Source organism: Salvelinus alpinus, chromosome 16 (assembly GCF_045679555.1).
Source record: "Salvelinus alpinus chromosome 16, SLU_Salpinus.1, whole genome shotgun sequence".
Classification (NCBI taxonomy): Eukaryota; Metazoa; Chordata; class Actinopteri; order Salmoniformes; family Salmonidae; genus Salvelinus; species Salvelinus alpinus.
This window is the reverse complement of record NC_092101.1, coordinates 20492657-20520054: the sequence shown is the minus strand read 5'-3', so window position 1 is coordinate 20520054 and position 27398 is coordinate 20492657. Positions and strand designations below refer to the sequence as shown.

Here is a 27398-nt window from a genome sequence, read left to right as displayed (position 1 = left end):
TCCTTCTCTTGCAAAACTCTCCTTTCCACTGAAGGGTATTTATTTTCTTGGCTGGCCTATTTTTCTCACCCTCGGTTGTGCTGCTACAAGCTGTAAATAAAGACACACACACAACAGTTTTCAGCTGTGCTAACATAATTGCAAAAGGGTTTTCTAGTGATCAGTGAGCCTTTTGAAATGATCAACTTGGATTAGCTTAAACAACGTGCCATTGTAACACAGGAGTGATGGTTGCTGATAATGGGACACTGTACACTTATGTAGATATTCCATAAAAAAATCAGTCATTTCAGGCTACAATAATAATTTACAACATTAATAATGTCTACAGTGTGTTTCTGATCAATTTGATGTTATTTTAATGGACAATTTATTTTTTCTTTCAAAAACAAGAACATTTCTAAGTGACCACAAACTTTTGAACGGTAGTGTACGTACAGTCACTGTGGGGACGACGTCATCGACGCACTTATTGATGAAGCCAGTGACTGATGTGGTGTACTCATCAACGCCATCGGAAGAATCCCAGAACAGTATTCCAGTCTGTGCAAGCAAACCAGTCCTGTAGCTTAGCATCTGCTTCATCTGACCACTTTTTATTGGTTGTCACTGGTGCTTCCTGCTTTAGTTTTTGCTTGTAAGCAGGAATCAGGAGGATAGAATTATGGTCAGATTTGCCAAATGGAAGGTGAGGGAGAACTTTGTACGTGTCTCTGTGTGTGGAGTAAAGGTGGTCTCGAGTTTTCTGTTTTTTAAAATTATTGTTTGTTTTCCTCTGGTTGCACATGTGCCATGCTGGTAGAAATGAGGTAAAACGGATTTAACTTTCCCTGCATTAAAGTCTCCGGGCACTAGGAGCGCCGCCTCTGGATGAGCGTTTTTCTGTTTGCTTGTGGCCATATACAGCTCATTGAGTACGGTCGGTATTAGTGCCAGCATCTGTTTGTGGTAGTAAATAGACAGCTACGAAGAATATAGATGACAACTCTTTTGGTAAGTAGTGCAGTCTACAGCTTATGAGATACTTTACCTCAGGCAAGCAAACATCGAGACTTCCTTAGATTTCGTGCACCATCTGTTGTTTACATAGATAGCCACCCCTTGTCTTACCAGAGGCGCCTGTTCTGTCCTGCCGAAAAAGCATAAAACCCGCCAGCTGTGTTATTCAGCCACGACTCGGTGAAACATAAGATATTGTAGTTTTTAATGTCCTGTTGGTAGGATATACGTACTTTGGAAAATAGGACCGATGGTAAAGGCAGATTACCCACTCGCCGTCCGATCCTTACAAGGTACCCAGATTCAATCTGTTCTCCTCTACCTTTCCTGGCTGGCAAATAACAAGGATGTTGTCTCTGGTTTTGAATCTGAATTTAAAGAACTGAATCTGAATGCATTTGAAAATATATATTTTTGATCAACTTAAAATTATAGTTTGTAAACTTCATACACAGACAATGAATACAATATCTACCATATTGAATATATACATACATATCTGAATATTCCGTTAAATGTTATTTGAAAACTGAACGCAATATTAATTAAATTCAGTTTTAAATCATGAAATATAAGTTAAATGTCTTAATTCAATGATCCAATTTGTGCATTACAAATTCAAAAATGTTGAATTCAGTATCATTAAACAAATTCAGAGTTATGGAATTCAAGTACAATTTCATTTGGTTATGAAATCACTCCATACGTATCCATGTCTGCTGACTAATTAGGCCTCATTTGTTTAAGCTCCTGATCTTCTGGAGGTGTGGTGCCTTCCCTCCTGCAAGACCCCCTTCCCCTCTCCTTCACCTCCCTTGCTTTGTGGCCACACTCAAAAGTTCCTGTGCATGAGCTTTATAAATAAGAGAAAGGATGGCACAGTGGGGGGAGGGAGCAGAGCGGGGCAGAGTTAGGGGTGGTCGTCATGGATTCCTCACCATAGCAACCGGCAAACGTTTACAAAGCATTGAGGAATTTCCTGATATCAGCTGGATTATTGGAGCCCCCAGAGAACGGCTCTCATTTGAAACAAACACTGCTTATCGTCAGTACCCTGGCAGGGGTAGGAACCCCACTGCCATTTTCTTCTTTTTTTCTCTTTTCTTTGGTGGGGCTGTGGAAGTTTTATTTTATTTTCAATCCCTCCTTCTCCCCTCTTTCTTTCTCTGAAAGAGAGAGCCTTTGTCACTCCATTTTTTTGCTCTTCTCACTGCCTTTTGCCATGCTGTGCATATTTTCTCCCAATGTTCGAGAGAGAGTGTTTACAGTTTGGAGGACCAGGCCTCCTAAATCCTGACAATACTCACAACTGTTTTCACCACAACTTTTTCCACCTGCTTCTTTCCTAGCAGCTGGACTTCTACTAAGCAGCTGTTTAGTGTTGCTGTCTTTACCAGTGTTGTTAATGTTCCATTAATAAAGGCCAGAAGTAAGGCACCTTTGGGGCTCTGAGGTGACTCCGTGTGACTTGGCAGGGGCCTGGAGCCTGGTCTGGACCCCCCCTGGGCAATATGAAAGCCCTGGCCCTTCTCTCAGGCATGCTGTGAAAAGCCCATTTGTTTGGCATGGCAGCATATGTGCAGGCCTGGCTCTGAGTAGGGATGCATGCTGTCTGTTCTCGTGTCCTGTCTGGCAGGGCTGTGCATCTTGTCTCTTGCCTTGGATATCCTTGTGCTCACTACTCCTCTTCCCCATCCCTCTCTCCCCTGTAGGTTCCCAGCATGCAGAGTTCAGAGGGAGGGTCCGATTCGTCGTCCAGTGTGGCGCTGCGTACGTCCACCTCCGCCCAGGCCCCCGTGGTGCAGCCTGTCCCAGCCTCACAACAGGTAAACCATTACACTATCAACAAGACAGGCCCTAGTTTTGTTGGACCTGGACAACTGTTCAGTCGTGTGGTCAGGTGCTACAAAGAGGAACCTCTGAAAATTACAATTGGCTCAGAACAAGGCAGCACGGCTGGCCCTTAAATGTACACAGAGAGCTAACATTAATAATATGCATGTAAATCTCTCATGGCTCGAAGGGGAGGAGAGATTGACTTCATCACTTCTTATTTTTGTAAGAAGTGTTGACATGCTGAATGCACCGAGGTGTCTGTTTAAACGACTAGCACACAGCTCGGACACCCATGCATACCCCACAAGACATGCCACCAGAGGTCTCTTCACAGTCCACAAGTCCAGAATAGACAGACTATGGTAGGTGCACAGTACTACATAGAGCCATGGCTACATGGAACTCTATTCCACATCAAGTAACTGATGCAAGCAGATAAAAATACACCTTCTGGAACAGGGGGGACTGTGAAGAGACACACGCTTACACATAAGACGCACTCTACACACACGTACAGATGGATTTTGTATTGTAGAGTAGTGGCCTGAGGGAACACACTTAATGTGTTGTGAAAAATGTTATGAAATGTCATGTAATGTAGTATTTTAAATTGTATGGAACTGCCTTAATGTTGCTGGACCCCAGGAAGAGTGCAGCAGCTAATGGGGATCCTTAATAAATAAATATATAAAACCAGGCTGTACTCTCTCACATGCAGCACAGTGGGTCTCTCTCACTCAACCATAACTCTACCTCACAGTACTAGGGCTGTGATGGTCATGACATCATTTTGTCAGCTGGTTATTGTCATCCGGTTATTGACCGTTAATTAACGTTTAACATATCCACGCCTCCACACATACGAGCCGCTGATGCATGCCTTTGGAACTTCTACATTTAAAACATTTAATTTAATATACACATCACAATAAATCCATTATTTATTTTAGTCAGGTCTAAAGGAAAATTATGATATGAATAAAATGTGTTTCAGAAGAACAGAATGAGGTGGCCTTCTGTAGGCCTATTATCTGGCTATGCTCCATGCCATAGGCTGTAGGCTTACTCATTTAGTTGACAAGATATGCTTATAAATTCGTGACATAAGTTTATAGTAAGAAGAATATAATTGAACTTAATTGATATTTTTGGTGGTTATAAGTGGTTATGTTGAGCTACAAGTTTTGAAAGTAGTCCTGTATGCTAGATTTAGTTATTTGGCAACTTTAGATGTGAATGATATAAACCTTAGAATGTTTTAGAAATCAAACGTATATGGGCTGTGCGTTATGACTGTAGGCTATTGATGATTTGAGAAAGTAGCAAAAAAAGCTTGCCCTCTGTACCTTGCCTCAGGCTGCACAGCTGTTCTCTCATCAAGTGATCATATTTTCACCCATCAGACAATTTTCAATTTAATCTTGTCTTTACTAATATGTAAAATTGGTTTAGATTTAGAATGGCCCATTATCAAATAAAAGGAACAGGGGCAGGGGAAAAATGCATGTCATCTATATGCAGTCGAATGGCGCCGAAGAACATGGCTGACGTTTTACAATCTCCCAACCGATTGTGAAATTGTGTAACTTTTTGTGTACATAATGTTGCTGCTACAGTCTCTCTGCTACCGTCTCTCCGAAAAGATCTTCTGGACATCAGAAAAGAGATTACTTACCATGGACTGGAAGAAACTTTTTCCTTTAATGAGTCTGACGAAAAGGATATCCTGCTTTAACTGGAACAGGCACAGATCCATGCTGTTTGCGTGAAGAAGACGCTGGGAAAGGGGACGCAGATCGGGAATCCTTCTGAGAAGCCAGAGGCAAGCGAGTAAACTACCAATGGCTTTGATTCTCGTTGCTAACATGCAATCGTTAGAAAATAAAATTGATGACCTATTATTAAGATGATCCTACCAACGGGACATAAAATGTTACAGTTTAATGTTTCACCGAGACGTGGCTGAAGGAAGAAACGGATAATATAGAGCTGGTGGTATTTTCCATGCACCGGCAGAACAGAGACGCTACCTCTGGTAAGACGAGGGGTGGGGGTGTGCCTTTTTGTCAATAACAGCTAGTGCGCGATGTCTAATTAAAGAAGTCTTGAGGTATTGCTCGCCTGAGGTAGAATACCTTATAAGTTGTCGACCACACTATCTACCGAGAGTTCTCATCTGTATTATTCGTAGCCGTCTATTTACCACCACAAAGCGAAGCTGGCACTAAGACCGCTCTCAACCAACTCTGTAAGGCCATAAGCAAAGAAGAAAATGCTCACCCAGAAGCGGCGCTCCTAGTTGCCGGGGACTTTAATGCAGGCAAACTTAAATCAGTTTTACCAGCAAGTAACATGTGCAACCAGGGGGGGGGGGGGAATCCTAGACCACCTTTACTCCACACGCAGCGATGCATATAATGCTCTCCCCCGCCCTCCATTTGGCAAATCTGACCACAATTCTATCCTCCTGCTTACAAGCAAAAACTAAAGAAGTACCAGTGACTCGCTCAATACAGAAGTGGTCAGATGCCGCGGATGCTACACTACAGGACTGTTTTGCTTGCACAGACTGGAATATGTTCCGGGATACATCCAATGACATTGAGGAATACACCACCTGTCATCGGCTTCATCAAAAAGTGCATCGACGACGTCGTCCCCCACAGTGACTGTATGTACATATCCCAACCAGAAGCCATGGATTACAGGCAACATCCACATCGAGCTAAAGGCTAGAGCTGCCGCTTTCAAGGAGCGGAAGACTTATCTGGACGCTAATAAGAAATCCCGCTATTCCCTCGGACGAACCATCAAACAAGCAAAGCGTCAATACAGGATTAAGATCGAATCCTACTACACCGGCTCTGACACTCGTCGGATGTGGCAGGGCGTGAAAACTATTACGGACTACAAAGGAAAACCCAGACGCGAGCTGCCCAGGGACTCGACCCTACCAGACGAGCTAAATGTCTTTTTTATGCTCGCTTCGAGGCAAGCAACACTGAAGCATGCACGAGAGCACCAGCTGTTATGGATGACTGTGTGATAACGCTCTCTGTAGCCGATGTGAACAAAACCTTTTAAACAGGTCAACATTCACAAAGCCACTGGGCCAGACGGATTACCAGGATGTGTACTCAAAGCCTGCGCGGACCAACTGTCAAGTGTCTTCACTGACATTTTCAACGTCTCCCTGGCTGAGTCTGTAATACCGACATGTTTCATGCAGACCACCATAGTCCCTGTGCCCAAGGAAGCGAAGGTAACCTGCCTATATGATTACCGCCCTGTGGCACTCACGTCAGTAGCCATTAAGTGCTTTGAAAGGCTGGTCATGGCTCACATCAACAGCATCCTCCCGGACACCCCAGACCCACTCCAATTTAAATACCGCCCCAACAGATCCACAGATGACGCAATCTTAATCGCACTCCACACTGCCCTTTCCCACCTGGACAAAAGAAACACCTATGTGAGAATGCTGTTCATCGACTACAGCTCAGCGTTCAACACCATAGTGCCCACGAAGCTCATCACTAAGCTAAGGACTCTGGGACTAAACACCTCCCTCTGCAACTGGATCCTGGACTTCATGACTGGCCGCCCCTAGGTGGTAAGAGTAGGCAGCAATACGTCTTGCACGCTGATCCTTAAAACTGGGGCCCCTCAGGGGTGTGTACTTAGTCCCCTACTGTATTCCCTGTTCACCCACGACTGCGTGGCCTAACACGACTCCAACACCATCAAGTTTGCTGATGACACAACAGTGATAGGCCTGATCACCGACAATGATGAGACGGCCTATAGGGAGGTGGTCAGAGACCTGGCAGTGTGGTGCCAGGACAACAACCTCTCCCTCAATTTGAGCAGGACAAAGGAGCTGATCGTGGACTACAGGAAAAGGTGGGCCGAACAGGCCCCCATTAACATCGACGGGGCTGTAGTGGAGCAGGTTGAGAGCTTCATGTTCCTTGGCGTCCACATCACCAACGAACTATCATGGTCCAAACACACCAAGACAGTCGTGAAGAGGGCACGACAAAACCTTTCCCCCCCAGGAGACTGAAAAGATTTTGCATGGGCCCCCTCATCCTCAAAAGGTTCTACAGCTGCACCATCGAGAGCATCCTGACCGGTTGCATCACCGCCTGGTATGGCAACTGCTCGGCATCTGACCGTAAGGCGCTACAGAGGGTAGTGCCAACGGCCCAGTATATCACTGGGGCCAAGCTTCCTGCCATCCAGGACCTATATAATAGGCGGGGTCAGAGGAAAGGCCATAAAATTCAGACCCCAGTCACCCATGTTATAGACTTTTCTCTGCTACCGCACGGCAAGTGGTACCGGAGCGCCAAGTCTAGGACCAAAAGGCTCCTCAACAGCTTCTACCCCCAAGCCATTAGACTGCTGAACAATTCATAAAAATCTGACAATTTACATTGACCCCCCCCTTGTACACTGCTGCTACTCGCTGTTTGTTACCTATGCATAGTCACTGCCTCCACCTACATGTACAGATTACCTCAACTAGGCTGTATCCCTGCACACTGACTCGGTACCGGTGCCCCCTGTATATAGCCTCGTTATTCTTATTGTGTTACTACTTTTTATTTTAGCCTACTTGGTAAATGGTTTCTTCTTGAACTGCACTGTTGGTTAAGGGCTTGTAAGTACGCATTTTCACGGTAAAGTCGACACTTGTTGTATTCGGCGCATGTGGCAAATTAAGTTTGATTTGAATAGCGACTGGAGGCCGCGTGCTTTCCCACCGGTCTATTTTCTTTGGGATACTTCGGGTTTAAAGCAGAGCATGTGCTTAATTTGAGCAGCTAGGACTGGGCGGTGTACTGTATTTTACGATATGCCGGTGTTGATGTAGAGACCTTTTGGGGTTTTTACTTTACCTACTATAACGGTATTTAAATGTGATACGCCGTGTGTAACGTCCGTTTTTATAGTTCACTACTTGAGTTTTCTCTATGTCTATGCCGCTTTCCACACAGACCTAGCCCCGTCACTCAAGGAGCGCATTTGTTGTTCCTCGAGCACTAGACACTTGTGTTCAGTCTGCATGCTGAATGTAGCACATGCAACAATTTTGATGAGAAGGATGCTGTTTTAACTTTGCTTCTTAATATAAATCCACTAGCGTTCTATAATTGCATTATTAGTTTATTTCTTACATCTGCAAACAGCTCATTTGTATTTTATTAGCAAGTTGGTCCTAAATCTTGTTAGCTGAAAGTCACTAATGCTAATCGGTAGCTAGCTAATAAATGTACTGAGTCAGAGCAAAAGTAATTCGCTATACAGCCTGATAATACCAGTGATGGTGTAGACCTAAATCAGCATGTTTGTGAAACAGTGTCTTCTAAATCAAAGAAGAATACGTGAAGCAAGAATGTTAGCTACATTGAGGAACTGAGAGAACATTTAATGTAGCTAAATATTATAGGGTGCCCTAGGAAACGCTTAAGTGATAATGCCCTCGATGCCGGTGTTTGGAGGATATATTGGCACGGGTTTGTTAGTCCCGGGTTACCAACATATTCAAATAATTATTTTTTCATTAATGTTAATTTGATGAATTTATTCATACTATTTAATCCTTCCACAAGATATAGTCCTGACACACATCTAGGGTTGCTACCCAAGCCGGCTGGTTGTTCGGTTGCCAGAGACGCAACCCAGTTGTTCAGTCTTTTTGTTCTGTATCAATGGACTCAACCCAGTTGTTCGTTCGAAATGTTCCATTGCCATATTGGCTGGCAACATTCTTATCCCTTGCTTGCTAGCTAGCCAACTACAGCTAACTTACAGTAACGTCAAACAGCGCAGCCAGAATAACAACAGTAGCTGCATTTGCATTTGTTTAAGCTGTTTTCTCGTCACATGTTTTTGGATACATCCATAGCAATGAGCTAATGAGGCACTATTTCGCTTGGCATAGAAAATGTGCTCTCTCGTCAGGACAGTGTTCAGAGGAGCTAGCCAACAACACAGCTAACATAATCACTTCAAACTGAAACTAAAAAGACTGCAAACTAGCTGCACTTTGTTTCGTTTGACCTTTTTTTCCCCAATTTATATTTCTTTGTATATATTCATAAAAAAACTGCCAGCTGATACATGATTTCGACTGATTGAGAAGCGCTGCCTGCTTGTCTCGTCCAGATCTTGACACGTTCATTACTATGGGACAGCTGGAGATTGAATTTGAATATTGAAACAATGTTGCAAATGTCGGAGAGACAGACTGCAAGGTTTTTACAAATCTCCGTTGTTGAAAAATAAATGTTACTCTAAAAGAAATGTGAGATAATGTCTAGATTTTTATAGTGGAGATCACGTTTATAAAGTGCCTGGCTGGGCTGATGAGACAGTGGATTGCACACTCAGATGGAACAGAGTAAATAGTTATTTTACATCATATATTTAGCCTGTGGTAACTTGCGGAATAGACACCGACTGGAATGCGGGTTTAACCAATCAGCATTAGAACCACCTGTTGTATAATTGTCAACGTCCTACCCAGTAAAAATAACTCCTCCCTGGCATTTTCATTTGTCAAGTCAAACACTGTATTTAAGTGCCCGCTATTATATTCTAACTATGGAATTTGAATAATCATTCTATTTCCATGATTCCAACAGTTCACCCAAGTGTTTTGCTCTAAATCGCAAGTCAAATTGAAATTGCAACATTTGCTTAAAAATAAGGCCTTGATTGTTTGCCCATATTGTGCAGCCCTACTTGGCAGTGTGGAAATTCTCAAATGAGTGCAGGTAATGCAGCAATTGCTGAAAGTGTTTTTAAATTATTTATTTTTTACTGTTTTGAACTGGTCAATTGAACTATCAGAATGGAGACAGAGCCATTGAAATCACTTAAAATGTATGTGTTGCCACCTTACGGCCACCCCGTCATACCGTCCGATTTTTTTAAAATATCGTGATAGGATATTTTGGCCCTATCGCCCAGTCCTATGAGCAGCTGAGAAATAAATATAACACTTATTTCACTCCACACATCAACCATTGTTTGAGGAGCATGCCCTCTCTGCCCGACATGATATTCCGCCTAAACTCTGTATGCCATGGCCTCCAACCTTGTTCCTGCAACTACCCAGTGCTGAATTTGGGAAACCAAGTGGAATCTGTTTGTGCACATCGATAGTATCATGTTTTCAAACCAAACATATTTCACTAAACTGCTGACAGCCCGTCTGTACGCTCGAGAAAGGAATAAAGAAGAGAGCATAGGAGATGGAAACGCATGGTGGTGAGATTCTGTAGCTAAAGGTAATGTGTTGCCCAATTAATGATGAAAATATACAACATTCCCTGTTACTAAGCTATTCAAATTCACAATCAATGAACCAACAGCATCATCTAGGGCTATATTATGTTCTCTCCGAGACTCATGGGTTGACATTTTGGAGCGTAGCGTAAGGTAACCAGTCCATCCAATATACATAATACAGTCCACACTCAAAGACGATTACTCCCCCAAAAAATTAATGTTCAAGTATAGGCCAGACCAATTATGTACCAAAGACATCTTAATAATTTTTGTTTTAGTTTTTTTTTGCAATGAGTAATATGCGGTAGGCTATGTATTGTATAATGGCACAATAATAATTTGAACTCTGCTCTAATATGCGAATGAGAGTTTTTAATTAATCATCACCTTAGATAGTGCTGTACATTTCGTTGTGTTAGGCTTTCAAACAACATCCAGAACTACCATGTTTTACACTCAGTTTCAACCTGCTGTTGAACTTCTTTCTTCAAACTGATCATTACAGTTATGTGAGTTTGATAGGCCTAAGTGTGTAAGTATGATAGACCTCCTGTTTTGATAAGTGTTTGATGTGATTTTAGATTGCATTTGCATTGATGTCAGAGTGGTTAGAGGAACAATAGAGCCCTGAGTACCAGGCCATTAGGACCTGTTGGTTGTTACTGAGTTGGGTACTACCAAAGCATGTCCGGAGTGCAAAAATGTATATTACCATGACTCAACGGTCACGTGGAATTTTACTGCGGTCATGACTAACAGTCACCACAACAGCCCTACACAGTGCTCTACATCACAGCATCCCACCTCACTCCCAACACACAATATTCTCCCCAGGGGAACCAAGCCACTCACGCCATGCACTGGGGAAGAGCAGCAGAATGTTAAAAGGGAATTCTCAACAACCCTGTTGATTTTATTAATCATTTATACCAGATGTATTATACTGCAGAGCAATCCTTTAATGTGAATTTATTTCCAGTCTACAGTACATTAAGAACCCCAAAAATATGTCAACAAGCATTTGCCTAGATGTGGCTGACGGCATCATGAATCATTTGATATCATGTTGTCGTGTGTGATCAGATCTGGCTAGGCAGGAGTTTCTCATTAGTACAATTAGGACCTATAACCTTGTATTGCCACAGCTGTTCAAAGTTCTGGGAAAAGGACATGGGTTGACGAGAGAATCCATAGAAACCAAGCAGTAAATATCCGTATGTAAATATTTTTGGATAGTGTATAATATGTGCCTTGACAGCTGGCTATGCTTGAGAGAAGCCAGTGCTGAACTATAGGCCTATACTACGCCGCAGTCTACCTCAACATTTTTTTTTTTCTATAAGAGGAAATGTCAATTTATTTTTTGTTGTCATGAACACACATCTCCATCAACACTACCCTGAATAGGGATACCAGGAGTGGTCTTCTGCAACCGCCAAAGAAAAACGTCCCAAACAAACATTGTGGTCTCCTGTAATTAGTGAAAGACTAGAATGGACTTACACAAAAATATGTTGACTGTAAGGCTGCATTGCTGCTGGATAGGAAAGCATAGTCTTTCCCACCAGCATTCACTTCATAGTTGTCTTAACAAGAAAGGTTTTGCACAAGCCACAGTGTACATATAATAAGGAAGGATATTCTACCAAAAGTCATGTCAAAAATTCAGTCAAGTTCCATGTTTCGTTTGTGGTTATCTGGTACTCTTTCCATAGTGTGTGTTTTGCGTGTGCATCTTATGTGCTTACCAATAATGGTGCGTGTCCTCTCCCCCCAGAGGGTGCTGGTTCAGGCCACAGGCTCAGCCCAGAAAGGAGCGCAGGTGCAGCAGCTGTCAGTCCCCCGGGTGCAACAGGTCCCTCAGCAGGTACACACCGTCTCCTCACCACCCCTCCTTCCTTCTCTCCAGCCCCCAGGACACTCAATCAGTCGGGCTTTATCCACACGCACAGCATGGCTCCACCACAGTAGCATCAGACATATTGATACCAATCACATTCTCCACTGTATTGTAAGCGTTGTTGCTTTTGAATGGTATTGGTTTCTAACTGATATAATGGCTGTTAGATCTCAATCAGGTGTGCTTCAAGTGCTCAGCAGGGATTTTCTTTTTTCTCAGCATGACACTTTAGTCCCACTGCCACCTACTGACAGCACTGTGGTAATATATTTTTTTACATTTGTATTTTATTTAACTAGGCGAGTCAGTTAAGAACAAATTCTTATTTACAATGATGGCCTAGGAACAGTGGGTTAACTGCTTTGTTCAGGGGCAGAACGACAGATGTTTACCTTGTTAGCTCGGGGATTTGATCTAGCAATCTTTCGGTTACTGGCCCAATGCTCTAACCACTAGGCTACCTGCTGCCCAAATCAATATTATGATTACGGAAGACATGAGTTACTCTATTTTGATTACTAACAAGCATAGATGTTTTATCTCATTTCAAGGAATGAAAAATAGCCTAGAAGTGGATACTCCCTCTTGATGACAATAATGCTCAATGGTTGTGTTTGTCTCGCCATAGGTCCAGCAGATCCATCATGTCTACCCCTCCCAGGTTCAATATGTGGGAGAGGGGGGAGAAGCAGTTTACACTAATGGAACCATGTAAGTACTGCAGTGCTCTTCATTTAAGGCAATGGAATATGTTCCAGCGGGCTTTAAAATACTTCTAAATAGAAAACCATGAAAAGATGCACTATGTAGAAATCGCTCTGCCATTTCCTGGTTGCAAAAACTGAAAATAAGCAAACTATTAGAATTTATGTGACAAAACAAGCAAGTATAGTGTAGAGAATCATTGTACCATCTAAACCACTGTGATATATTTTCCATAACCAAAAATATTGTATTTTCAGCTGTTAGAAGCTGGTGTACAAAACTGAAAGTAAGCGCAAAAACAAAACCGATCTACTGCTTCTTAGACTTGCTTTCGAAGAGAATGACCGATCTATAACACATATTTCTATTTAAATTTGGTCGTGTCACCCCAAAAATGTCATATTGCTGCTTTTAAAGCTAATTGAACCCCTAACGTGAGATTGTAGATGTGTAGTATTATAATTAAAAACACAAACTAAGTGAATAATGTTATGGAATTGCTGTTTCATTCAGAATAAATCTGAGGTCATACCTTTAACTTATGGCACCTCTCTCTCCAGCCGGACAGCCTACTCCTATAACCCTGAGGCCCAGCTGTATGGCCAGGGCAGTGGAGGAGCCTATTTTGACTCTCAGGGCGGGGGTTCCCAGGTCACGACGGTGGTCTCCTCCACCAGCGGTGTGCCGCCCCACGGCATGGTGGGCATCGCCATGGATGTGGGCGGCAGTCAGATCATCTCAGGTGGCAGCACCTACCTGATCCACGGCGGGGGCATGGAGGGAGGCCGCCACCACGCCTCACACTCCTCCCGCTCCTCCTCCGCTATGGTGAGCACCTTGGATGAGTTACATATACTCTGTGTCCTTGTTGGGATTTATGGATTTAGTAGGAAGAATTACGTTTCCAGTCCAGTAGGTATCTCCGTGAAATGATTGTGATGTGACTATGTAAGTCCATCAAACCATATGGAATTGAAGAGGCACCAACACCTTTAGAAATGAATGCCATGTCTGAGAGTCAGTTATTCCAACTCATACCAAACATGAGGGATGGTTTATGGTTTCCATTACTAAACAGCTTTTTAAGCCGTGCATGGATTGAAGTGTTCTCTGAAGTGTGTATAAGTCATTAGTTACACCAACAAACAAATTGCCCTGCTGTAGCAGACACATTCCCTGCTGTGCGCTGCTGTGCCTGTGACGCACGCTGGTGTGACTATCCTCACCACTGCCTGCCTGGCCTATCTGCTGAGCCTCAGGGAAACCTGAGTATGGGGTGGGCCTCAGCCTTCCCAGTGCCCCATGGCGTTACGGGAGAAGCGGGACAGGGGAAGCAGGGTGCAGGCTGGTTTAAGTAATTTGGCTATACTTTGTTTTAGAGTTTTTCACAGGCACTTGAGCGCCCTGCAAAACAAAGCAACCCCTGGGCCTCATTTGGCCAACAGCCCTTAGAAGACTTTGGAAGGATGCCTGCTTTTTTTTCTTCTCAGGTTTTGTCATTCGCTATGCCTGCTAGTTTAACTCCTTTCTATTTTCTCTAGTCCATGATACCGCAGGAAAAAAGTCTAAATGATCTGGTCAATTGATTGAAATGGTTCCTTTGGGATAACAAATGGAAAGAAAAGATGGGGGATGATATGGAAATACATTGCTCCTGTTGGAGGTTTTTCTATTAGGACTGTATTTGTGTTCTAAATGGATTGCAACAGTGACTGTTACATATAACTTCTCAAGTTTTGCATTGTGTGGTGATTTTCATTGGGTGTTAGGTGGAATTTGTCGACTCATTGTCATTGCGCATGGTGTGACCCTGTTTGCAGAGACTATTTGCATACATTAGTGTCAGACAAGGAGGGCCTTCAGTCAGCAGCTTAACCCCTTGAGTCCCTCTCATTTGCATGCTTTTTCAGCCAATAATGAATTTGGCTGCAACATTGACTGAGGGTAATGGAAATGCAGAGATCTGGCTGCTGCTAACCTTCTTATTTCCTTTCTGTTTTGTGTTTTTGTTTTCCCCCTTTCGTTTTCCTCCTTTTTTCTACATCCTGTTTCATTTTTTGCATGCTCATTTTTTTCTTTAGCTTGAAATGGCGATTGAAAACCTCCAAAAGTCGGAAGGGATTGCAACTCACAAAAGCAGCCTGCTCAACAGCCATGTAAGTCAATCAGGAACTTTCTTTGAAAAGGACTAGAAAGGCCTGCCTTTGTCTCCCTGGCTCTACCTTACCACTTCACTGTGATTTCTGCTGAAGGAAACATACTGACAGACTACTGCTAGCCTTAGTGTGCTGTGACCCAAAACACTGCATTGTCTGACCAGATACTTTCCTTGCATCTGCTGCCACTTGTTTCTCAACAAGTTATTGATTGGGGGACTTGCTGCTGGCTGAGCTTGCCTTGTCCTTGTCTTCAAATCAAATTTTATTTGTCACATACACATGGTTAGCAGATGTTAATGCGAGTGTAGCGAAATGCTTGTGCTTCTAGTTCCGACAATGCAGTAATAACCAACGAGTAATCTAACCTATCAATTCGACAACTACTACCTTATACACACAAGTGTAAAGGGATAAAGAATATGTACTTAAAGATATATGAATGAGTAATGGTACAGAACGGCATAGGCAAGATGCAGTAGATGGTATCGAGTACAGTATATACATATGAGATGCATAATGTAGGGTATGTAAACGTTATATTAAGTGGCATTGTTTAAAGTGGCTAGTGTTACATTTTTGATCAATTTCCATTATTAAAGTGGGCTGGAGTTGAGTCAGTATGTTGGCAGCAGCCACTCAATGTTAGTGGTGGCTGTTTAACAGTCTGATGGCCTTGAGATAGAAGCTGTTTTTCAGTCTCCCGGTCCCTGCTTTGATGCACCTGTACTGACCTCGCCTTCTGGATGATAGCGGGGTGAACAGGCAGTGGCTCGGGTGGTTGTTGTCCTTGATGATCTTTATGGCCTTCCTGTGACATCGGGTGGTGTAGGTGTCCTGGAGGGCAGGTAGTTTGCCCCCAGTGATGCGTTGTGCAGACCTCACTACCCTCTGGAGAGCCTTACGGTTGTGGGCGGAGCAGTTGCCGTACCAGGCGGTGATACAGCCCGACAGGATGCTATCGATTGTGCATCTGTAGAAGTTTGTGAGTGCTTTTGGTGACAAGCCAAATTTCTTCAGCCTCCTGAGGTTGAAGAGGCGCTGCTGCGCCTTCTTCACAACGCTGTCTGTGTGGGTGGACCAATTCAGTTTGTCCGTGATGTGTACACCGAGGAACTTAAAACTTACTACCCTCTCCACTACTGTCCCGTCGATGTGGATAGGGGGGTGCTTCCTCTGCTGTTTCCTGAAGTCCACAATCATCTCATTTTGTTTTGTTGACGTTGAGTTTGAGGTCTTGACAGAAGCTACGCGTGTATTTAACCTGTTGCGTTTTCAGATTCCCCATCCTCCACATGGTGACAGCTACGTGATTGTTATAGGCACATAACGCCATGCACCCTTTTCTACTGTCAGGGAAGCACACATTCACATGCGAATCAAGACCCGCTCATTATTTGTCAACAATTACATGTTGTATAATGTGAGCCGGTGTGTTGGTCACATCTCCATAATTACAGTGTGATATGGTAATAGAAGCAGTACTACTTGACTCTCTACTTTATTATGCCACCAGAGCTGTCATTCAAACCAGCTATTTCATTAGATGTTAGGGGGTTATTCTCCATTCCGGCTCTTAACCCTCGGTCACCTCTAGAATCTTTATTATCAAGCAGCTCCACCTGACAGTCATATTGTTGTCATCAACTCCACACTGTGTCTGTCACACTGGCTGGCCACCCTGTAAATTGAGATAAATATCCATATGTTTATATTTCAACTGCCAATCATCTTATTTTTACCTAGCCTAGTCTCCATCATCCACACAGACAGGTAAATAATTGTGTCCACCCTGTTGGGGAATAGGGGACCACAGAGTTCTATATTTCTCTAGTGGACAGGTATAATATGAATGAGCAATTATCACATCAAATATACTAATTCACTCCCTCTGACAGTTTTAACACGAAATAAAAATTATCTCTTGTTTAAACTCACTAATCAGGTGGTTGGAGTGTGTGTACTCGTGTGTGTGTACCTGCAATTATCACATCAAATATACTAATTCACTCCCTTTGACAGTTAACACAAAATCTAAATTCTCTCTCCTTTAAACTCACTAAACAGGTGGTTTGTGTGTGTGCGTGTACCTCTGTGTGTGCGCGCGTGTACCTCTGTGTGTGCGCGCGCGTGTACCTCTGTGTGTGCGCGCGCGCGCGTACCTCTGTGTGTGCGCGCGCGCGCGTACCTCTGTGTGTGCGCGCGCGCGCGTACCTCTGTGTGTGCGCGCGCGCGCGTACCTCTGTGTGCGCGCGCGCGCGTACCTCTGTGTGCGCGCGCGCGCGTACCTCTGTGTGCGCGCGCGCGCGTACCTCTGTGTGCGCGCGCGCGCGTACCTCTGTGTGCGCGCGCGCGTGTACCTCTGTGTGCGCGCGCGCGTACCTCTGTGTGCGCGCGCGCGTACCTCTGTGTGCGCGCGCGCGTACCTCTGTGTGCGCGCGCGCGTACCTCTGTGTGCGCGCGCGCGTACCTCTGTGTGCGCGCGCACCTCTGTGTGCGCGCGCGCGTGTACCTCGTGTGTGTGTGTGTGTGTGTGCGCGCGCGCGTGTACCTCTGTGTGTGTGTGTGTGTGTGCACGCGCGCGTGTACCTCTGTGTGTGTGTGCGCGCGCGCGCGTGTACCTCTGTGTGTGTGTGTGTGCGCGCGCGCGCGTGTACCTCTGTGTGTGTGTGTGGCGCGCGCGCGCGTGTACCTCTGTGTGTGTGTGCGCGCGTGTACCTCTGTGTGTGTGTGTGCGCGCGCGCGCGTGTACCTCTGTGTGTGTGTGTGTGCGCGCGCGCGCGTGTACCTCTGTGTGTGTGTGTGTGTGTGCGCGCGCGCGCGTGTACCTCTGTGTGTGTGTGCGCGCGTGTACCTCTGTGTGTGTGTGCGCGCGCGCGCGTGTGTGTACCTCTGTGTGTGTGTGTGTGTGTGTGTGTGTGTGTGTGTGTGTGTGTGTGTGTGTGTGTGTGTGTGTGTGTGTGTGTGTGTGTGTGTGTGTGTGTGTGTGTGTGTGTGTGTGTGTGCGCGCGCGCGTGTACCTCTGTGTGTGTGCGTGTACCTGTGTGTGTGCGTGTACCTGTGTGTGTGCGTGTACCTGTGTGTGCGTGTGTGTACCTCTGTGTGTGCGCGCGCGTACCTCTGTGTGCGCGCGCGCGTACCTCTGTGTGCGCGCGCGCGCGTACCTCTGTGTGCGCGCGCGCGTGTACCTCTGTGTGCGCGCGCGCGTGTACCTCTGTGTGCGCGCGCGCGCGTACCTCTGTGTGCGCGCGCGCGTACCTCTGTGTGCGCGCGCGCGTACCTCTGTGTGCGCGCGCGTACCTCTGTGTGCGCGCGCGCGTACCTCTGTGTGCGCGCGCGCGCGTACCTCTGTGTGCGCGCGCGCGTACCTCTGTGTGCGCGCGCGCGTACCTCTGTGTGCGCGCGCGCGTACCTCTGTGTGCGCGCGCGCGCGTGTACCTCTGTGTGTGTGTGTGTGCGTGTCCGCGCGCGCGCGCGTGTACCTCTGTGTGTGTGTGCGCGCGCGCGCGCGTGTACCTCTGTGTGTGTGTGTGCGCGCGCGCGCGCGTGTACCTCTGTGTGTGTGTGCGCGCGTGTACCTCTGTGTGTGTGTGCGCGCGCGCACCTCTGTGTGTGTGTGTGTGTGTGCGCGCGCGCGCGTGTACCTCTGCGTGTGTGTGTGTGCGCGCGCGCGCGTGTACCTCTGTGTGTGTGTGCGCGCGTGTACCTCTGTGTGTGTGTGCGCGCGCGCGTGTGTGTACCTCTGTGTGTGTGTGTGTGTGTGTGTGTGTGTGTGTGTGTGTGTGTGTGTGTGTGTGTGTGTGTGCGCGCGCGCGCGCGTGTACCTCTGTGTGTGTGCGTGTACCTGTGTGTGTGCGTGTACCTGTGTGTGTGCGTGTACCTGTGTGTGCGTGTGTGTACCTGTGCGTGTACCTGTGTGTGCGTGTACCTGTGTGTGCGTGTACCTGTATGTGTGTGTGTGTGTGCGTGTACCTGTGTGTGCGTGTACCTGTATGTGTGTGTGTGTGTGCGTGTACCTGTGTGTGTGTGTGCGTGTACCTGTATGTGTGCGCGTGTACCTGTGCGTGCAATGGGTGTGCACCTGTGTGTGTGCACGCCTGTGTGGTTGCGTGTGTGTACCTGCTATACCTCAAATATACAAATTCACTCCCTTTGACAGTTCTAACACAATATAAATTCTCTCTCCTTTAAACTCACTAAACAGGTAGTTGGCGTGTGCGTGTACCTGGGGGGAAAAGGAGTGGTTTTGGGTGGTAAATCTCGGTAACCGGGTTCTAGCCTTTCAACCCTAGGATGGAGGTGTACTGTAAGGATCAGAGTGCAGCAGACAGGGTCCAGTAGGTGTGACTGACTGTGTGTTACTGTGCTGTGTGTGTTTTAGCTGCAGTGGCTGCTGGATAACTATGAGACAGCAGAGGGGGTGAGCCTGCCCCGAAGCTCCCTCTACAACCACTACCTGCGCCACTGTCAGGAGCAGAAACTGGACCCGGTCAACGCTGCCTCCTTTGGGAAACTCATCCGCTCTGTCTTCATGGGCCTCAGGACCCGCCGCCTCGGCACAAGGTAAGACCGTGAGGGTGATGAAGAGCAGGGTAGTGTTAATGATGGATTGGATTGATTGATGTGATGGTGAGTATTTATTCTGATGATAAGACTTACAAAGCTGAATACAATATTTGCTTATTAACCCCTAATGTTCCAGGGGCAACTCCAAATACCACTACTATGGCATTAGACTGAAGCCAGACTCCCCACTCAACAGACTGCAAGAGGACTCTCAGTACATGGCCATGAGACAGCAGCCTGTGCACCAGAAACAAAGGTGAGCCCTACCTCTCACATCCTCCTCTACTCTAGTTTTCTTTAATCTATACTGTCAGCTCAAGTTCATTTGTGTTATTCTTTTTTTAAAGAATTGACCTCATGTCCTCTGCCCAAAACCCCTTTTAGTGGACTTTATAATGCTATGCTTCTCTGCAGCAGAGTGAAATGGTGCGCTCACCCTTATTTCAGATACATGGTTTATTTAACCTCTCACACCTGCCTTTATTCTCCACCCTCTCCTCGCCACTGCTCTTTTGTGCTTCCTCTCCTTTCCCAGTCATCCTTTAGTTCTTCCCAGCCCCACCCAACATAGCTGTGCTGCCCTCTCCCCTCTACGCAGGTTCAAGCCCCTCCAGAAGGTGGATGGCATGGGGGACAGCCTGTCAGGAGGCTCCCAGCATTCAGCCAGCACCCCAGAGCAGTCTGTGGCAGCCCAGAGCCAGCACCACCAGCAGTACATTGGTAAAGATCGCCGCTAGCCACACTGTAACAGTCAGGCAGCGCATCATGTCCCCTGTACCAAAACAGAGCTCATATTAATGCCATAGTTTGTGAATAAAGGATATACAGTGGGGCAAAAAAGTATTTAGTCAGACACCAATTGTGCAACTTCTCCCACTTAAAAAGATGAGAGAGGCCTGTAATTTTCATCATAGGTACACTTCAACTATGACAGACAAAATGAGAGAAAGAAATCCAGAAAATCACATTGTAGGATTTTTTATGAATTGATTTGCAAATTATAGTGGAAAATAAGTATTTGGTCACCTACAAACAAGCAAGATTTCTGGCTCTCACAGACCTGTAACTTCTTTAAGAGGCTCCTCTGTCCTCCACTCGTTACCTGTATTAATGGCACCTGTTTGAACTTGTTATCAGTATAAAAGACACCTGTCCACAACCTCAAACAGTCACACTCCAAACTCCACTATGGCCAAGACCAAAGAGCTGTCAAAGGACACCAGAAACAAAATTGTAGACCTGCACCAGGCTGGGAAGACTGTATCTGCAATAGGTAAGCAGCTTGGTTTGAAGAAATCAACTGTGGGAGCAATTATTAGGAAATGGAAGACATACAAGACCACTGATAATCTCCCTCGATCTGGGGCTCCACGCAAGATCTCACCCCGTGGGGTCAAAATGATCACAAGAACGGTGAGCAAAAATCCCAGAACCACACGGGGGGACCTAGTGAATGACCTGCAGAGAGCTGGGACCAAAGTAACAAAGCCTACCATCAGTAACACACTACGCCACCAGGGACTCAAATCCTGCAGTGCCAGACGTGTCCCCCTGCTTAAGCCAGTACATGTCCAGGGCCGTCTGAAGTTTGCTAGAGAGCATTGGGATGATCCAGAAGAAGATTGGGAGAATGTCATATGGTCAGATGAAACCAAAATAGAACTTTTTGGTAAACTCAACTCGTCGTGTTTGGAGGACAAAGAATGCTGAGTTGCATCCAAAGAACACCATACCTACTGTGAAGCATGGGGGTGGAAACATCATGCTTTGGGGCTGTTTTTCTGCAAAGGGACCAGGACGACTGATCCGTGTAAAGGAAAGAATGAATGGGGCCATGTATTGTGAGATTTTGAGTGAAAACCTCCTTCCATCAGCAAGGGCATTGAAGATGAAACGTGGCTGGGTCTTTCAGCATGACAATGATCCCAAACACACCGCCCGGGCAACGAAGGAGTGGCTTCGTAAGAAGCATTTCAAGGTCCTGGAGTGGCCTAGCCAGTCTCCAGATCTCAACCCCATAGAAAATCTTTGGAGGGAGTTGAAAGTCCGTGTTGCCCAGCAACAGCACCAAAACATCACTGCTCTAGAGGAGATCTGCATGGAGGAATGGGCCAAAATACCAGCAACAGTGTGTGAAAACCTTGTGAAGACTTACAGAAAACATTTGACCTCTGTCATTGCCAACAAAGGGTATATAACAAAGTATTGAGAAACTTTTGTTATTGACCAAATACTTATTTTCCACCATCATTTGCAAATAAATTCATAAAAAATCCTACAATGTGATTTTCTGGATTTTTTTTTTCTAATTTTGTCTGTCATAGTTGAAGTGTACCTATGATGAAAATTACAGGCCTCTCATCTTTTTAAGTGGGAGAACTTGCACAATTGGTGGCTGACTAAATACTTTCTTGCCCCACTGTAACGGTAATGATGATGACAGGCTTTTAGATAGCTTGCATGGTAGCCTAGGGCAAGACTAGCACAGTTTGATCACTGGATGCAAGAATAATGTAGATTAAAAAAAATATATATATAATAATAATGATCTCGCATCACAGGATTATCAGACACCACTTTGTTGTTTGGGATTTAACTGTGTCATTGTGCCTGCAGATGTGTCCCATGTCCTGCCCCCGTTCCCCATCCCTGACCTGGGCACCCAGCCCCTCCCCGAACGCATCAACATGAACGACGTGAAGAAGTTGCAGAACCTGTACAGGGACCACTGTGAGGTACGTACACCACAGCGCCAACTAGCTGCAAACTCTGAACTGCTCTGGTCTGGTCTAGTGCAACCGGCGCTGCCAGAGAGCGAGGCTGCAGCCCTCAACAGGTGTCCTGTCCAATGTTCTTTCTAAGCCACGCAGCTCCTGGAGCAGTCCAGCGCAGAAGAATTGCCAGCCCATGCAGACGCACAATAGATTGGTCTTCACTAAAATGTACACTAGCTTTCCTGATTTGCTGTGGAAATTGGGATTGAATCAACGTAAATTTGGTTTGTTGCATTGAAATATATTTAACTTCATGACTGAGTTGGTGATTTTGTTGTAGGCTGAGGAGCAACTTTGTTCTCTCTTACGGGTGCAAGTGTTTTTTTCCATCACCCCTGGTCGGAGAGGAGCCTATAATGCGCATTTGAGTTCACAGAGCAGCGTGTAGCCGTGTGTGCACATTTGTTGATATTCTTTGAGTTACTAGCCCGGTTATAGCAAATTTTGGTCAGGAATGGGAGAGTTTTTGCTTCCTACAAGAGCACATAACTTGAACATACAGTGCCTTCAGAAAGTATTCACACCCCTTGACTTTTTCCACATTTTGTTGTTTCTGCCTGAATTTAAAATGGATTAAATTGAGATTGTGTCACTGGCCTACGCACAATACCCCATAATGCCGAAGTGTAATTATGTTTTTACAAATGAAAACCTGAAATGCCTTTGGTCAATAAGTATTCAACCTCTTTGTTATGGCAAGGCTAAATAAGTTCAGGAGTAAAAATGTGCTAAACAAGTCACAAGTTGCATTGACTCACTCTGTGTGAAATAATAGTGTTTAACATGACTAGCTGATCTCTGTACCCCACATATACATACAATTATCTATAAGGTCCCTCAGTCGAGCAGTGAATTTCAAACACAGATTCATCCACAAAGACCAGGGAGGTTTTCCAATGCCTCGCAAAGAATTGGCGAAATCCAAGATGGAGTAGCAGTCAGACGTCTTTGTCTTTGTCCTGTCGTGTCCCTTGTATATATATCTTCTTCGCATATCTTTTAAAAATATTTTCCTAAACCTCAACTACTAAATACTCTCCTGCAACCCGCCTCACCCAATGTGGCGTGGATCTGTTTTTTTTCTAAAGTATTTCTATTTACTTCGGATCTGGAATCCCTCAACTGATGCTAGCCAGCTAACTACCTACCAGCTATCAGTCAGCAAACCACTGCTAGCGGTCATCAGCTAACCTTTAGCTCGGAAAGCTCTCGCCAGTTCGTACGTGTCTCAAACCAGAGCATAACGGACCTATTTTTTTCTCTCCATATCCCCGGGTTCCTACCGCAAACTCTGAACATTTTCATCTGGATCTTCGCAACTAGCTAACCGCAATCCCGGGTGACTACTCCTGGCTAGCGTTTCCATCCCGGAGCAGCAGGCACCAATTAGCCTGAAGCTAGCCCGGCTACGGCTCCTGGGCTACCACCGAAGCACACTCCCGGGCTACAATATCCGGACCCCTTCTACTGCCGGTACGGGGCACGGAACCCCGCCTATCCTCTATGACTGGAATACCGACATAATCTGCCCGAGGATTCCAAAAGGCCCCTCAGGCGCGACCCCGCTGAAGGCCCATTCTGCTAACCTGCAGCCTGCTAGCTACCTAGAGCTACTTGGAACCCTACTAATCCACGACTGGCCTATCAACGTCACCGCACGATGAGGCAAAATCAGACAACTCCATCGCGACGTCCCCCAAAGGCCCTTCTGCTAACTTGCTAGCCCCGGTCTGCTAACTGCTAACTTGCTAGCCCCGGTCTGCTAACTGCTAGCTTGCTTGCCCCGGTCTGCTAACTGCTAGCTTGCTTGCCCCGGTCTGCTAACTGCTAGCTTGCTTGCCCCGGTCTGCTAGCTTGCTTGCCCCGGTCTGCTAGCTTGCTTGCCCCGGTCTGCTAACTGCCAGCTTGCTTGCCCCGGTCTGCTAGCTGCTAGCTTGCTTGCCCCGGTCTGCTAGCTTGCTTGCCCCGGTCTGCTAGCTTGCTTGCCCCGGTCTGCTAACTGCCAGCTTGCTTGCCCCGGTCTGCTAGCTGCTAGCTTGCTTGCCCCGGCCTGCTAACTGCTAGCTTGTTTGCACCGGCCTGCTAACTGTCTGAATCGCCGTGTCCCCAGCCAGCCCAACCACTCACTGGACCCATATGTTCACTTGGCTACGCATGCCTCTCTCTAATGTCAATATGCCTCGTCCATTACTGTCCTGGTTAGTGATTACTGTCTTATTTCACTGTAGAGCCTCTAGCCCTGCTCATTATGCCTTAACCAACCATGTTGTTCCACCTCCTACATATGCGATGACATCACCTGGTTTAAACGTCTCTAGAGACTATATCTCTCTCATCATTACTCGATGCCTAGGTTTACCTCCAATGTACTCACATCCTACCTTACCTTTGTCTGTACACTATGCCTTGAATCTATGCTATCATTCCCAGAAATCTGCTCCTTTTACTCTCTGTTCCGAACGTGCTAGACGGCCAGTTCGTATAGCCTTTAGCCGTACCCTTATCCTACTTCTCCTCTGTTCCTCTGGTGATGTAGAGGTTAATCCAGGTCCTGTAGTGCCTAGCTCCACTCCCACTCCCCAGGTGCTCTCATTTGTTGTCTTCTGTAACCGTAAAAGCCTTGGTTTCATGCATGTTAACATTATAAGTCTACTCCCTAAGTAGACTTGTTTTACTCACTGCTTTAGCACACTCTGCCAACCCGGATGTCTTAGCCATGTCTGAATGCTGGCTTAGGAAAACCACCAAAAACCCTGAAATCTCCATCCCTAACTATAACATTTTCCGCCAAGATAGAACTGCCAAAGGGGGCGGTGTTGCAATCTACTGCAAAGATAGCCTGCAGAGTTCTGTCTTACTATCCAGGTCTGTAACCAAACAATTCAAGCTTCTACTTCTAAAAATCCACCTTTCCGGAAACAAGTCTCTCACTGTTGCCGCTTCCTATAGACCACCCTCTGCCAAATCCGTAAACACGGGCACCCTCATAGATCAAATTGTATTTGTCACATACACATGGTTAGCAGATGTTAATGCGAGTGTAGCGAAATGCTTGTGCTTCTAGTTCCGACAATGCAGTAATAACCAACGAGTAATCTAACCTAACAATTCCACAATTACTACCTTATACACACAAGTGTAAATGGATAAAGAATATGTACATAAAGATATATGAATGAGTAATGGTACAGAACGGCATAGGCAAGATGCAGTAGATGGTATCGAGTACAGTATATACATATGAGATGAGTAATGTAGGGTAGATATCCTAACTAACTCGCCCTCCAAATACACCGCTGCTGTTTTCAATCAAGATCTCAGCGATCACTGCCTCATTGCCTGCATCCGTAATGGGTCTGCGACCAAACGACCAACCCTCATCACTGTCAAACGCTCCCTAAAACACTTCTGCGAGCAGGCCTTTCTAATCGACCTGGCCGGGGTATCCTGGAATGACATTGACCTCATCCTGTCAGTAGAGGATGCCTGGTTATTCTTTAAAAGTGCCTTCCTCACCATCTTAAATAAGCATGCCCCGTTCAAAAAAAATTGAACTAGGAATATATAAAGTCATTGGTTCACTCCAGACCTGTCTGCTCTTGACCAGCACAAAAACATCCTGTGGCATTCTGCATTAGCATCGAATAGCCCCCGTGATATGCAACTTTTCAGAGAAGTTAGGAACAAATATACACAGGCAATTAGGAAAGCTAAGGCTAGCTTTTTCAAACAGAAATTTGCATCCTGTAGTACAAACTCAAAAAGGTTCTGGGACACTGTAAAGTCCATGGAGAATAAGAGCACCTCCTCCCAGCTGCCCACTGCTCAGAGGCTAGGAAACACTGTTACCACTGATACATCCACTATAATTGAGAATTTCAATAAGCATTTCTCTACGGCTTGCCATGCTTTCCACCTGACTACCCCTACCCCGCTTAACTGTCCGGCAGCAACCCGCCAAAGCCCCCCACCATTTCTCCTTCACCCAAATCCAGATAGCTGATGTTCTGAAAGAGCTGCAAAATCTGGACGCCTACAAATAAGCCGGGCTAGACAATCTGGACTCTCTCTTTCTAAAATTATCTGCCAGAAATTGTTGCAACCCCTATTACTAGCCTGTTCAACCTCTCTTTCGTATCGTCTGAGATTCCCAAAGATTGGAAAGCTGCCGCGGTCATCCCCCTTTTCAAAGTGGGTGACACTAGACCCAAACTGCTACAGACCTATATTTATCCTACCCTGTCTTTCTAAGGTCTTCGAAAGCCAAGTTAACAGATTACTGACCATTTCGAATCCCACCGTACCTTCTCCGCTATGCAGTCTGGTTTCAGAGCTGGTCATGGGTGCAACTCAGCCACGCTCAAGGTCCTAAACGACATCATAACCGCCATCGATAAGAGACATTACTGTGCAGCCGTATTCATTGACCTGGCCAAGGCTTTCGACTCTGTCAATCACCACATTCTTATTGGCAGACTCGACAGCCTTGGTTTCTCAAATGATTGCCTCGCCTGGTTCACCAACTACTTCTCTGACAGAGTTCAGTGTGTCAAATCGGAGGGCCTGTTGTCCGGACCTCTGGCAGTCTCTATGGGGGTGCCACAGGGTTAAATTCTCGGGCCGACTCTCTTCTCTGTATACATCAATGATGTCGCTCTTGCTGCTGGTGATTCTCTGATCCACCTCTATGCAGACGACACCATTCTGTATACTTCTGGCCCCTCTTTGGACACTGTGTTAACTGACCTCCAGACGAGCTTCAATGCCATACAACTCTCCTTCTGTGGCCTCCAACTGCTCTTAAATGCAAGTAAAACTAAATGCATGCTATTCAATCGATCATTGCCCGCCCGTCCAGCATCACTACTCTGGACGGCTCTGACTTAGAATACGTGGACAACTACAAATACCTAGGTGTCTGATTAGACTGTAAACTCTCCTTCCAGACTCACACTAAGCATCTCCAATCCAAAATTAAATCTAGAATCGGCTTCCTATATCGCAACAAAGCATCCTTCACTCATACTGCCAAACATACCCTCGTAAAACTGACCATCCTACCGATCCTCGACTTCGGTGATGTCATCTATAAAATAGCCCCCAACACTCTACTCAACAAACTGGATGCAGTCTATCACAGTGCCATCCGTTTTGTCACCA

General features: G+C 45.8%; 1 protein-coding gene across 6 annotated transcripts in view; it reads left to right on the top strand.

The window, feature by feature from the left end:
* rfx2 (regulatory factor X, 2 (influences HLA class II expression)) overlaps nt 1-27398 on the top strand; it is a 79091-nt gene that overhangs the window by 32208 nt on the left and 19485 nt on the right. For 2 of the 6 annotated variants that reach the window (XM_071345302.1, XM_071345303.1), the window contains 10 exons: nt 2712-2825; nt 11915-12004; nt 12257-12298; nt 12666-12748; nt 13303-13570; nt 14824-14898; nt 19280-19461; nt 19601-19720; nt 20063-20184; nt 22081-22199. In XM_071345302.1, coding sequence (XP_071201403.1) covers nt 2721-2825; nt 11915-12004; nt 12257-12298; nt 12666-12748; nt 13303-13570; nt 14824-14898; nt 19280-19461; nt 19601-19720; nt 20063-20184; nt 22081-22199 — 1206 coding nt within the window. In that variant the 5' untranslated portion in view covers nt 2712-2720. The remainder of the gene's footprint in view (nt 1-2711; nt 2826-11914; nt 12005-12256; nt 12299-12665; nt 12749-13302; nt 13571-14823; nt 14899-19279; nt 19462-19600; nt 19721-20062; nt 20185-22080; nt 22200-27398) is intronic. The other 4 variants (XM_071345304.1, XM_071345307.1, XM_071345305.1 and 1 more) reach the window with 3 other exon arrangements.